At 37.7% G+C, this 14,750-nt stretch overlaps 1 protein-coding gene across 3 annotated transcripts in view; it reads right to left on the reverse strand.

Moving 5' to 3' along the window:
• Positions 1-14,750, reverse strand: part of MCM8 (minichromosome maintenance 8 homologous recombination repair factor) — a 41,420-nt gene that overhangs the window by 13,084 nt on the left and 13,586 nt on the right. For all 3 annotated transcript variants that reach the window (XM_060284527.2, XM_030872589.3, XM_060284526.2), the window contains 6 exons: positions 14,344-14,429; positions 10,005-10,156; positions 9,565-9,760; positions 6,452-6,482; positions 3,094-3,234; positions 902-1,043 (listed from right to left, as the gene is read on the reverse strand). In XM_060284527.2, the coding sequence (XP_060140510.1) occupies positions 902-1,043; positions 3,094-3,234; positions 6,452-6,482; positions 9,565-9,760; positions 10,005-10,156; positions 14,344-14,429 (748 nt within the window). The remainder of the gene's footprint in view (positions 1-901; positions 1,044-3,093; positions 3,235-6,451; positions 6,483-9,564; positions 9,761-10,004; positions 10,157-14,343; positions 14,430-14,750) is intronic.

Here is a 14,750-nt window from a genome sequence, read left to right on the forward strand (position 1 = left end):
GAGGTATGAGAAAAAGTCAAGAATGTCTTCACGTTTTCTGGTATGAGCAAATAAAAGGATGGAAGTGTCATTTACTAAGATGGGAAACACTGTAAGAAGAATAGGTTGAAGGGGAAGATCAAGATTTTGGTTTTGGACACGCTAAGTTTGAGAAAGCTGTAGAGATACTGCATAGGCAAGGGGAAATATGTGCCTGGAGTTCAAGGGGGAGGAAACATAAATTTGGAAAATTTCAGGATATAAGTAGGTAAAGAGCTATGAAGCTAGATAAGATCATCAAGAAGGTAAGTACAGACTGAGAAGAAAATAGTACAAAAACTAAGTTATCCTGAGGAGCCAACCAGTTAAAACGTTGGGGAGACGAAGAACAAGTAAAGACTGAGACTGAACAGTGAATAAAAGTAAGAGGAAAACCAGAAGAGTGCAGTGTCCTTGAAACCAAGGAGATACAGTATTCACTGAGGCAGCAGTGATCAGCTGTGTCAAACATGGCTGACAGGTACTAGATTTAGAAATGTGATGTCACTGGCAAACTGGAAGGAATGAATGACCTCAGCTGGACTGGAACCTGGGCACTGCCTGATACATGCACAGGAATATGTTTTCCCAATCGGGTTAAAGCATCACAAAGAGAAATTTAGGTAGCAAAGCCCAACTGGCGATCTCTTCCTGCTGAGCCTTCCAACTAGATTTGTTATAAACTATCCATCATATCCTAAAAAAACAAACAAACAAAATGATGAGATGTGCATTTCTAGTTTTTCTGGCACTCATTCTCAACTCACTGGTTGGGACGGTGTTGTCCAAATGACTCTTAGAACAGACCGTAAAGAAATTAACTGAAAAGGAAAGGGCTTAAAAAAAAAAAGCCCCAAAATTATTATTTGCTTTGGCCTCTTACCTTGATCACCAAGTACCAGGGCACCAGCTTCCAAAGCAAAATCTCCAGAGGAACTATCTTTTGAAAGAGTTACAGTCAAACCAGAGGTGGTTGTGGTATTACCACAAACATACACGCCACGTGGAGCAACATTGCACACTGCCTAATGAAACAAAGAGTTTAAGAGAATCAACCAAAGTAAAAGGGAAATAATAGCTATAGTAGTTGCTCACAAATATTAGCTATATGCCAGGTATTCTTCTAAGAGCTTCACTGTACAATCTTCACCACCACAGTAAGACGAAGGTAACACTCCTATTACTGATGTAGAAACTAAGGTCTGAAAAGAGTAACTTACACAGCTATGAAGGTGTGACGTTAGGATTCAATCAAACCCAGGCAGCCTGATTCTGAAGTCTGTGGTCATGTGAATACTCTACACAATTCCATTTTATGCTTCATTTTCAAGTTGAAATAGCAAAAATGTAAGTACTAAGTTTAGTTTCAGAGACTCCAATGCTTCTTTAAACATCAGGTAATAAAATGGCTCAACAGTGCTCACCTTCTGAGTAAATAAGATACGGCACGACAGAAAAGTAGTTAAATGACACAACAGCTAAAAGTATGGATCTCTGGAGTCAGACAGACCTGTTTAAATCCTGGCTCTACCATGCATCTACTGGTGGTGCTGCTCTTGAACCTCTCGGAGCCTCAGCTTCCTTATATTTTATCACATACTGCCTTGAGGAATAAATGAGATCGTATATGCAAGGCACTTAACCTGGTACCTGGCATACAATACATGCCCTGTGCAAGGCTGCTGTACACAGCTGTGCACCCCACAACCTCAGGAGACAGCACTTACACTGCTATCTATGTCAATAGTGCGCTCTGGACTTGCGTAGCATACAACCCAAGTGATGCTTCGGTGCCTAGCTAAATAAATGGTAGCTATCATTATTTTTGTTACTTGTAATTCCTTAGTTGTTAGTTTGAGAGTATGATGGCTTGCTAAATGGTCAAAGGAAAACATAATTTAAAAATATAAACAACTCATAACTGTTAGTGTTAGCCTAATTTTTAAAAACCTTGGCTTAGTGGGGCTAGCAGACTTAAATGCAATTCAGATCCCCACATGCACTTTTACATGCATATTCTACCTAAGTATATACTGTTTTCATTTTTACTATCAACTCTGTTTCAGCTATAACTGGGTACTCTATGCCTCAGTTGTCAGGCTTATAGCATGTGTTCAGAAGAGAATTAAAAAAAAAAAGTTGACCCAATTGGCCAAAATGAACAAAACTGGGAAACACAGGATTAAATAAATATCAGATTAGGAATTAAAATGATAAGTGATTTAACGCTCAGCCATAGGGAATAAATAATGACTCTGACATGAAGGACAGTAGGTTTATAATACAATGAGATCAAGAGTTTTCAATCCTGGCTGCACTTCAGAATCACCTGTGTTTATAAACGTGCAGATGCTAGGATCGTAACCCAGAGATTCTTAATTCTTAATACCGGGGACGGCCACGGTATTTTCGAAAATCTCCAAAGGTGATAGTGATATGCATTGCTGGCTTACCAGGTATCACTCCAAGGAAACCAGAAGCACTCCAACCAGCTGCATTTTCTAGGGCCAGCATAAGCCCTGGAGGGGAGAACTACTAGGCTCTGATTGGCACAGCCAAAATCATCTTGGGGACCAACAACAGACTGGTCATAGAAGTTTCCTTGTTTTAGACTCAGAAAGAAGCAGTGGAGATGGATAGGACAGACCTCTTACCTTTATCAGACTATTCTTAAAGCCCAATACAGTGTTTATGTAGCTGTATGAAGAGATAACAGGTTACCCTGCTTTACTTTCTTGAACTATTCTTTTCATAGGTGAGGTCACAACAACAAAGACTAGCAAAGCAACGCTGGATACAAAAAAGGGGGTTAGGGAAATGGTTAATATTTCACAATAGTTGACATCTTAACAGAGCAGCATGCTTGTGCAGCCTGAGTGACAGGAGACTGGCTCAATTTGAAAGGATGGCCAGATACAAGTTATATATTATTCACACAAACCCCAACTCACTCACACTACCTGACAAATAATACCCTCTGGAACACAAACACTGTATGTTTTAAGAAAATTCACTTGTGAATTAGTCATGCATTTTATAAGCAAAAGGTCAAATACTAAATGTCTGATTTCCTACCTGTAGCATCTGACTCTTTCCCAAGCCTGGGTCTCCAACAACAAGGACATGTGGGTCTCCTCGAATTGGAATTCTGTTTTTGTCATCTACATATTTCTGGCTTCCTCCAAAGAGTGCTAACGCCAAACCTGCTTTAACAAGCTCAGATGTGAAAGAAGAGAGAGAAGAAACAAGTGAGAAAAACATAAAGATGACTAGCAAAAGGGGTGCTCCTCCGATGTTTACAACATTTGTGTGTGGATTCTTTTTTTTTAAAGCATGATTGAACTCTGTTTTTTTTTCTTTTCCTAAGAAAAGTAAGTCTAAAAATATAAACTTCTTTAATGTAAATGATTAAAAAGCTTAGGGCTTCCCTGGTGGCGCAGTGGTTGAGAGTCCGCCTGCCGATGCAGGGGACATGGGTTTGTGCCCCGGTCCAGGAAGATCCCACATGCCATGGAGCGGCTGGGCCCGTGAGCCATGGCCGCTGAGCCTGCGCGTCCGGAGCCTGTGCTCCGCAACGGGAGAGGCCACAACGGTGAGAGCCCCGCATACCGCAAAACAAAAACAATAAAAAGCTTAAATTAGAAAGCATATAAAATCAGGTTATCTTAAAAGTCACTGAGTGAAGACCTACCTTGCCAGGCATTGAATCCATTCCACAAAACTGAGAAATCTTTGTTAATTTCTGCTTTAACATTTACAGTGTCCAGAGTCACTTTAAAAAAAGGTCATTCCTATTGACTCTAACTGGTAAGCAGCTCTGTCTTACAAGGGACTGTAGTTTATCTTTCATATAATGATTCATATTAAAATATGAGAGACCTCCTTGGTGGCGCAGTGGTTAAGAATCCACCTGCCAATGCAGGGGACACAGGTTTGAGCCCTGGTCCGGGAAGATCCCACATGCTATGGAGCAACTAAGCGTGTGTGCCACAACTAATAAGCCTGCATTCCAAAGCCCGCAAGCAACAACTACAGAGCCCACACGCCACAACTACTGAAGTCCGCGCACCTAGAGCCCACACTCTGCAACAGGAGAAGCCACCGCAATGAGAAGCCCGCGCACAGCAACAAAGAGTAGCCTCTGCTTGCCGCAACCGGAGAAAAGCCCATGCACATCAATGAAGACCCAACAGAGACAAAGAAAATTAATTAATTAAAAAAAAATACTTAGAGCTAATCAATGAATTTGGTAAAGTGGCAGGATACAAAATTAATGCACAGAAATCTCTGGCATTCCTATATACTAATGATGAAAAATCTGAAAGTGAAATCAAGAAAACACTCCCCTTTACCACTGCAACAAAAAGAATAAAATATCTAGGAATAAACCTACCTAAGGAGACAAAAGACCTGTATGCAGAAAATTATAAGACACTGATGAAAGAAATTAAAGATGATACAAATAGATGGAGAGATAAAGATGATACAAATAGATGGAGAGATATACCATGTTCTTGGATTGGAAGAATCAACATTGTGAAAATGACTCTACTACCCAAAGCAATCTATAGATTCAATGCAATCCCTATCAAACTACCACTGGCATTTTTCACAGAACTAGAACAAAAAATTTTGCAATTTGTATGGAAACACAAAAGACCCCGAATAGCCAAAGCAATCTTGAGAACAAAAAAAGGAACTGGAGGGATCAGGCTCCCTGACTTCAGACTATTCTACAAAGCTACAGTTATCAAGACGGTATGGTACTGGCACAAAAACAGAAAGATAGATCAATGGAACAGGATAGAAAGCCCAGAGATAAACCCACGCATATATGGACACCTTATCTTTGATAAAGGTGGCAGGAATGTACAGTGGAGAAAGGACAGCCTCTTCAATAAGTGGTGCTGGGAAAACTGGACAGGTACATGTAAAAGTATGAGATTAGATCACTCCCTAACACCATACACAAAAATAAGCTCAAAATGGATTAAAGACCTAAATGTAAGGCAAGAAACTATCAAACTCTTAGAGGAAACCATAGGCAGAACACTCTATGACATAAATCACAGCAAGATCCTTTCTGACCCACCTCCTAGAGAAATGGAAATAAAAACAAAAATAAACAAATGGGACCTAATGAAACTTCAAAGCTTTTGCACAGCAAAGGAAACTATAAACAAGACCAAAAGACAGCCCTCAGAAAGGGAGAAAATATTTGCAAATGAAGCAACCGACAAAGGATTAATCTCCAAAATTTACAAGCAGCTCATGCAGCTCAATAACAAAAAAACAAACAACCCAATCCAAAAATGGGCAGAAGACCTAAACAGACATTTCTCCAAAGAAGATATACAGACTGCCAACAAACACATGAAAGAATCCTCAACATCATTAATCATTAGAGAAATGCAAATCAAAACTACAATGAGATATCATCTCACACCAGTCAGAATGGCCATCATCAAAAAATCTAGAAACAATACATGCTGGAGAGGGTGTGGAGAAAAGGGAACACTCTTGCACTGCTGGTGGGAATGTGAATTGGTTCAGCCACTATGGAGAACAGTATGGAGGTTCCTTAAAAAACTACAAATAGAACTACCATATGACCCAGCAATCCCACTACTGGGCATATACCCTGAGAAAATCAAAATTCAAAGAGTCATGTACCAAAATGTTCATTGCAGCTCTATTTACAATAGCCCGGAGATGGAAACAACCTAAGTGCCCATCATGGGATGAATGGATAAAGAAGATGTGGCACATATATACAATGGAATATTACTCAGCCATAAAAAGAAACGAAATTGAGCTATTTGTAATGAGGTGTATAGACCTAGAGTCTGTCATACAGAGTGAAGTAAGTCAGAAAGAAAAAGACAAATACCATATGCTAACACATATATATGGAATTTAAGAAAAAAAATGTCATGAAGAACCTAGGGGTAAGGCAGGAATAAAGACGCAGACCTCCTAGAGAACGGACTTGAGGTTATGGGGAGGGGGAAGGGTAAGCTGTGACAGGGCGAGAGAGAGTCATGGACATATACACACTAACAAACGCAGTAAAGTAGATAGCTAGTGGGAAGCAGCCGCATGGCACAGGGATATTGGCTCGGTGCTTTGTGACAGCCTGGAGGGGTGGGATAGGGAGGGTGGGAGGGAGGGAGACGCAAGAGGGAAGACATATGGGAACATATGTTTATGTATGACTGATTCACTTTGTTATAAAGCAGAAACTAACACACCATTGTAAAGCAATTATACCCCAATAAAGATGTTAAAGAAAAATACTAAACTTAATTGCTTTAAATAAATAAATAAAATATGAATAACTGTCCAACAGAAATGACTATTATTTGTGATATCTCTATATACTATTTTTGCCAAATTTATGTATTTTTGAGCAAAGAGGAAGTAAAATACTTACTTCATGACCAAAAATGACAGGGCAAAGCGAGCTGAAAAACAGAATATGACTTATAAATTCTAACTTACATTTCAGTGATACACTAGAAGATCTACTTTACAATTTGCTTAACTTGCTTTATTTAGCATCAAAAGAAAATAGTAAAAAATAAAAATTTACATCTCCTCAAACAACTCAAGAAATTTTATTCTAACAGTAAATTTATCAAAATTCTTGGTGAATCTATAAAGGGAAGAATGTTTTAAAAAGTGTGCCTGTGTAAGGGAGGCAGGACACTTGTAAAGCATTTATATTACTAGCCTTTAAAATGCATCATAGGGACCTCCCTAGTGGTCCAGTGGTTAAGACTCCACGCTTCCAATGCAGGGGGCGAGGGTTCTATCCCTGGTCAGGTAACTAAGATCCCTCATGCCACATGGAGCGCCACAAAAAAAAAAAAAAAAAAAAAAGATCATAATTATGGTCTTCTACTTTAGGCTTTAGGATATCAAATTACATTCTATTTTACATGAATAGACATCTTTAGACCTGTGCAGCCAAGTCACTGAATGAAGGAGACTAAAGGGTGAAATGAGTACATAATAAAGGGATAAAATTTCAGTTCAAAGAATCAGAATAAATAAGGCCATATATGAATATATAAAGTATTATGTTGAATATAAAGAAGTATTTCCCATTTATCAATTATATAAACAGGAACAAAAAGGACAGGGAGGAAGAGATATAATCAGTTAACTGTGAATCATTATCCCTGTTAATACATGTCAACACAGAAGTTGGTGTCCTGCCACTTCCCCTTGGCAATCATTGTTCAGCGTGCTCCTGCATGATCACTGCTGGCCTCTTACCAAGCACCTGCACCTGTCTGCCAAAGGGCTTTCTGTGGCTGCAGAAGCATCATCAGCAGGCAGGCTGGGCAGGCCAGAAGTGCTCGGATGTCTAATATTCCCAGGAGCAGCCCCAAATCTAGGCCCTTAGATGGAAAAATACTGAGGCTAGCTCTATAGTCAAGTGTCCCAGAGGCCTCAGAAGGATTAAGCCTTTATTAAGCCTCCATTAAGGTACCATACACTAACTGCCCTCCCTTCTCTGTCTCACTTCCCCATTCTCCTCCCAGTATTTCTGGGGATCACCTCCCAAAGAAACTACATTTATGCAAATCATTGCTTCTGAAGGAACCTAAACTAAAACAGCCTTCTATTGTCTTCTCCATTCTCTTTTCATAGGCCTCAATTAATCTAGCAAGGGTTGACATTTTTCCTAAAGGGCCAGAAAGTAAATAGTTTCAGTTTTACTGTCTGGGTCACAACTACCCAACTTTTGTCAAAGCCAACAATTTGTAAATAAATGGGTGGGGCTGTGCTCTAATAAAAACTTTATTTACCAAAACAAGCAGCCTGCCTAGTTTGCCAACCCCTGCAAGATTCACAAATGGAGGACCATGAAAAATTCAAGTTTTGATGTTGGAATCACAAACTTAGAACTAAAAGGTAAAAGCAAACTGTAGGAAGGAAACCCAGGTTTTTCATACTAACTTATCTTCCTTAAGTATGACAGAAGAAGGACCACTGCAAATGTTCATTTTTATTTATAACTGGTAAGAGGTACCAATCAAAGAGGTGTTTTGGTCCTCAACCAGGGTGTTCCTTGGCCACCTGCTACAGACCACTCACCACCCCAACATTTATCACCAGATCACATCGCCACCCTAGCTCAGAGCACCCTCTCTCCCAGGGTGGGTTTGGATGGCCATCTATTCAAAGGACATCTCTAAGGGTTTAAGGACAAAGAACTCCTGAGGAACTCTATACTTTTCCCAGCTTTCTAATTAACATATTAAAGGCAGAAAGAAAAACTGTTAAATTCTCCTAGAGCCCAAAGCCTAGGTGAAGAGAAAAGCGTGACAAGATCAATTTTTCTAATACAATGCACTTCAAAACCTCAGTTCTTTACCTCTGGTACAGCTACTATTCGGTCTCTCACATTTTCTCCTATTTCTTCAAAGTTATCCAAAAATTTGTCAAAATACTTCAAAATAACAGCACATTGTGTTAACTATGTTAAGTACATAATGAAATCTCATTTAATCTTCAGAACAACATTCTGAGGCAGGTATTATTATTTCTACTTTAAGAAGATAAAAATGAAGGAGAAATTAACATGCCCCAGATCACATTGGAAGTGGCTGAAGCAAGATTCTAACTCAGGTTTATCTTCTAGAAAAGGCTCGTAATCACTAAAGCAAAAATGCCTCTACACTGCTTCTTCTCTACTGCAGGGCAATAACACGGAAATAAAAAAATATTATGAAATACTTATCAATAGTAAGTGACTTCGATGTGAATCTATTTCTTGCTTTTTAAAAGTAAACAAACAACACCCTACATACAAGTAGTTGAAATGACTTTGTAATTCACTGTCCCATGACTCTTCAGTTGAGTAACTAGATTGTGTAATATAGTAAATTTTCCTTATTGTTTCAACTAGAGATCAGTAAACTTATCTGTAAAGGTACAAACACATAAATATCTGTGAGCCATTCTCTATTGCATCTACTCAACTCTGCCCCTGTAGCTCAAAAGCAGTCAGATACTATGTAAATGAACAAGTGTGGCTGTGTTCCAATAAAAGTTTACTTATGGATAGCAAAATTTGAACTTCATGTAGTTTTGTGTGTCATGAAATATTCTTTTTAATTTTTTTCAGCTATGAAAAAATGTAAAAACCACTCAGCTTATGGGCTGTACAAAGATGGGTGATTAGCTGGATTATATCTCTTCCACTCTGTCCTTTTTGTTTGTTCCTATTTATACAATTGACAAATGTAAAATACTTCTTTATATTCAACATAGTACTTCATATATTCATATATGGCCTTATTTATTCTGATTCTTTGAATTGAACTGAAAAAATGAAATTTTATCCCTTCTTTAAATATTATGTATGCAGTTCACCCTTTAGTCTCCTTCTTTCAATGACTTGGCTGCACAGGTCTAAAGATGTCTAATGAATTGTAATTTGCAAACATTTTGATTAGTTTTCAGTTATTGGTAGCCAAGAGCACCCCCAACATGCACACGATAAAGTAAAACTTGAGATAACCTCATACATACTTGACAATGAGTTTAAACAGGTTTTCTTCAGATTGAATCTCCTGGATGGCATAAAGGTCCTTAAGTGAGAACTCCATCAATGTTCCATGCTTATACTCATCCTCGGAAGGCTTAGTTTTCTGTCCTTTGCTGTTGCTAACAGAATTTGCTTCAATGTACAAAAGGAACATGCATTTGTCATTCTTATTTCGAGAACCTGTAAATTTCAAAGTATGATATACAATAATTGGTATTTTTATTTTCCCTACAAAGATTCAAGTAGACTGTAAAAGAAAGGCATGGTGAGCTATAAATAAACTTTTATTTTAGAGGAAAAGTTTCACCTATATAAGAATCAAGTTCTTTAAATTAATGGAAATTCAGAAGTATCTTAAAAAGGGAAAAGATGAATGCTGACAAACTATTGAGGGACAATTGAATTAAGGAAAGTTATACCACACCTTCCTCAGCATTTGAGACTTTGACAACTCCAGTGATAGTCACTGTGTCTCCTGGGACACAGCTATCCACAAGATCGTGAACAAGCTCACATTCTATTGTTCGTGGAATCCGACCTGCTTCTCGCTGATCATCAGACATCGACTCCTGGATTCTAAAAAGTTAAACAATTTTCAGTCAGTACATAAACTGACTTTGGGTTATTTGGTCAACACAGTAACTATTCAGGGTCCACATGATGCTGAGATAGATAAAGGGCAGTTAGTTTAAAAAAAAAAGAAAAGGTTCAATGGTATATTTAAAACTACTTCAGCAATTTCCAATTAAAGATGGCAGAATGGGCACATGCATTTGCCTACCTTCCCTCTAAAGTGTCCACCAAAACAACAGTCACTAAAAGAGTGAAGAGAAGTTTTGGGGCATGCAGAGGTGCCATCATCAAATAAGAGAGATTAATGAAATTTTATAAAACAGCAAATGGGAAAGTACTGATGGATAAAATAAAATGAATTCCAGAATACACACAGGAAAAATTTACAAGGGTACAAGAGAAGTGGGAGCCAATGTTCTCAGCCCTAGAGAGGCTTGTAAGTTGGAGGTGGCAGGAATGGCAAGTGGGAGCAGATGGCTGAAACAAAACAGAATAATCAACTGAAAGACAAGTCGCAGAAGAGCTGTTCAGAAATTATTTGGAAGGTGGGGGCATAGGTGGGTAGAAGAAGAAGGAGGGCATCCCAGGAAAGCCATCAGGCTTCCCCATCTGGCAAAAACCAGAGCACTGTTTTAAGGAAACAGAGCCATCTACTCTATGAGGGGAACTAAGGTGCCGAGAGAGGATATCAGAGCTCCAGCATAAGCCTCCTCATTCTGGCATTTGAGGAGCCCAAGCCAAATTCAAAAAACATTCATAAAGCAAAATCTGGCTGTCAAAACCCTACCCTCTATCTAGGGATGAGGCTTTTTGAAGAAAAGCTCCTACCTAAAAAATAGCAAAGGAAATTTATCCTACCTACTCCAAATAATTTCTCATTCCTCATCAGATATTTGAAGATGAAATGGCAATAATTAAAGAAGGAGAAAAGCATTAAAAACAAAGAAAAAACTACTTAAGAGTTTCTGAGAAAATGTTACCATCATAAAACAAGAATGAGCTGCTATGAAAAAGAAACTATTGGAAAACAAGTGTGAGATCAGAAAAATTAAAGATATGTATATAAAAATCAAACACTTATAGAAAGGATACAAGCAAAAGCCAAAGAAATCTAGAAAAGAGCATAAAGAAAACAAAGGGTGAAGGACAAACAATTGAATGGATACACCTGATAAGAAGCCCAAAGAGAGAAAATAGAAAATAGATATTCTAGAGTTGAAGACAACTCTAGAAGAAAAGGGCCAATCAGTATCAAGCAAGATGAAGACACAGTTAGATAGACTCAGACGTTTTCAGAACACCATGGATAAAAAGATTACGAAGAGTAGGAAAAGTGCTAAACGACAGTTATAGTCCAAATATGAAGCATATTAAAATATGGGCTAACTCAGTGGAGTATAAGAAAAGAATCCTTTTTGATTTTGATGCTTGGATCATTTTCCTTTAAGGGGCAAAAAACCCCAACAAAACAAAACAACCCAGTGACACAAATTACATTTCTTTCTCTTGGCATCTGATCACCTGACTTGATTCTCTGTTGAACAATATTTATGTTATCATAAAAATGTAAGTGCTGTTTGTTGGTTTCATTAGATATGACCTATGAATAAAACATGGAAGATAATTCTCATTAGAAAACAGAAGTAAACCTTGACAATTTAAAAGTAACATCATACTGAAAAAAGGTGGAAGAGGGAGAAGGGACAGCAGGTACCATGTCTCTAACATTCTCAGCTCACAGACTGGATAAGTAAAGTGAAGGAAGAGACATAAGAATGCTATCTAGAATTATGTATAAGGCAACAAGAAGTTGTGGGAACTGTGGCCTTCTATGCTGATTGAGTTTTTAAAAACATACACATTATTTTAAAACTTTTTAATTTAATCACTTAAATGATGAAGTAAGCACAAACCCTGCTCCATGGTTACCCACTACTTTCACCCTCAATGCATATTTAAACACTGGCGAACTGCAATGAGAAGTGTCAGAGTGACACAACATGCTAAGGTCACCTTGCTTTAAAAAAGTATATTTTTGGGGACTTCCCTGGTGGCGCAGTGGTTAAGAATCCACCTGCCAATGCAGGGGACACGGGTTTGATCCCTGGTCTGGGAAGATCCCACGTGCCGTGGAGCAACTAAGCCTGTGCGCCACAACTACTGAGCCTGCTCTCTAGAGCCTGCAAGCCACAGCTACTGAAGCCCGCATGCCTAGAGCCTGTGCTCCACAACAAGACAAGCCACTGCAATAAGAAGCCGGCACACTGCAACAAAGAGTAGCCCCCACTCGCCAGAACTAGAGAAAGCCTGCATGCAGCAACAAAGACCCAAAGCAGCCCAAAAAAAAGAAAGAAAAACAGTATATTTTTACACTTTTCTTATTAAAAGAACACATATTTCTATGTGTCACCTTTGTAAAAATTTAAAAACACAGATAAACAGAAAGAAAAAAATAACAATTACTTTCATCTGACCTCCCAGACAGTATACTCTTAACATGTTTTTGTATTTACCAGTGTTTTTTTTTTTTTAATAAAGTCAGTATTGTACAGTAGAGAACATTCTGTGACCTGCTTTATCACTAAATTCATTGTAAACATTTTTGGATGTCATTTCAAAACACTCTCCTACATCATCATAATTAGTGGCTACACAATAGTTCATAGTATCATCCTTTTTATAATATTTTCTTCAGATGTTTAGGTTATTCTCCATTTTTGGTTATCAACACTGTGAAAACATACTTTCAGCAAGCTATTTCTGCACATATTGTGACTGTCTTCATCAGATGAACTTCTAGAACTGGGACTGCTGCAACTATAAGGCTTCGATTCTGATATACACAATAAAGCTGTCACCTTGACTCATCCAAACATTTCAATGCACTAGTTGAGAAACAATTACTTAATTCCTTATGGCCATCCAAGCTAAGGCTCAGAAAAAATTGAAACTGAGTTTACTATATATGGCAGGAAGGAGGCCTTTCTTCTAGGGCAAAAAATCATTTTATGTACCTACAGAGCAATAGAATAAGACAATTAATTATGTAAGCTAATATTGCATTAACAAAGTTTTACTATAACTCATTTAAAATGAACCTGAGCAATACCTTACTTTTAAAAACTCAAGAAAAGGACTTAAATGTCCTCCTTTTCTCAATCATCTACCCCTAAGTTTGATTTCCTAATATTAGGAGATGATCATTCAAACCCAGTTAAAATATTTAAGCCTATTTTTAGTCTATTTTTACCTGAAAACAAAGAAATTTTGTTCAAATAATTAAATCACTCTGAATCTTCTATGCATATACTGTGAACCTTATAGCACCTTTGAGGCCCTCACCACCCCCTTCAGTGGTGAAAGTGCTATAGACATGGGCTGGAAACCAGGCTCCCCCACATGATCATACTCAAGAGTTTTAAACATTTCATCTTTTATAAAATGGAGTGTCTGTAAAGATCTCAGCATAGTGCACAGTTAATTATTGTATATATTGGTCTTGGTTTTTATAGGGCATTAGGAGGTCAAGCTAGGACAGGGCTTGGTAGAAATCTACTTCACTTTTCCCCTATGTTCTTAGTTTTTAAAGACCATTTGTTTCAGCCAAGTTTCCTGGATAGCACCCTGACTTCAAAACTACCCATTATTTTATATTTAGGGATGAGTTATGGGACTACAGCCAGAAAAAAATGGAATAAATTGTTAAAAATATACAAACATAGAGAAAACTATCTGACTTTAAAAAAAAAGTTTTTTTTAATCACCTATAGAAAATGCCTCATGGATATTGCGAACATAAAATGAAATGTATCTATTTCTAAGGGATTCTCTATTTTAAAACTTCAAAACAATATTATTTCTAGGATATCACATTATGGAATGAAACATACAGCTTTGCTTATATATACATCCAATTCAATGAGTAAAATAAATGAGATATAAAATGATTTCTCAATAGCAAAATGACATAATACTTGTACGTTAAATCCTTTCTGGAATCTGATAGAAAACAAATCTCAAATGAAGACAATTATCACTCCAACACATAACTGCAGCAAGTAAACCTTTTATTATATACTTTATCACAATTTACAGAGAAGCATCAAAGTATAATACAGGAATACTGTAGATTTACTTGGCAGTATGAGGGCTCTAAAACCTGCCTTTTATTTAATAGTCTGATTGCTTACTTGATTGACTGCCAGTCCATCGTAACTGTGAGAGGAGAGCTTCGGAGTGCAGTAAATGACTTCCCTCGACATGCAGGCACAGGACACTGCAACAAGATTAATTCGCACTTAAATTTTGATATACTACAATCATATCTCAGGAAAATTCAAGTTAAAATGCTTCATTTAGTATTGGTTTAAAAGTTGGTCCCAGAATGGTATTAAAGTAAGATGAATTAAAAGCTGCAATGACTTTCTATTTTCTTCTGTATTGATTTTGTTTTTGAGGCACTTTTTCAGCTGGTCCCTCTTGATGACTGCTCTTATTCTTTCTGCTGTGGGTATGCAAGTCTCTTTACACACCTGTCACACCAAGCACTTATTCCTTCCTTTGTGCCCAAGTAGTCTCCCAATCCTTGAACATCTCC

This window comes from Globicephala melas, chromosome 15 (assembly GCF_963455315.2).
Source record: "Globicephala melas chromosome 15, mGloMel1.2, whole genome shotgun sequence".
Taxonomy (NCBI): domain Eukaryota; kingdom Metazoa; phylum Chordata; class Mammalia; order Artiodactyla; family Delphinidae; genus Globicephala; species Globicephala melas.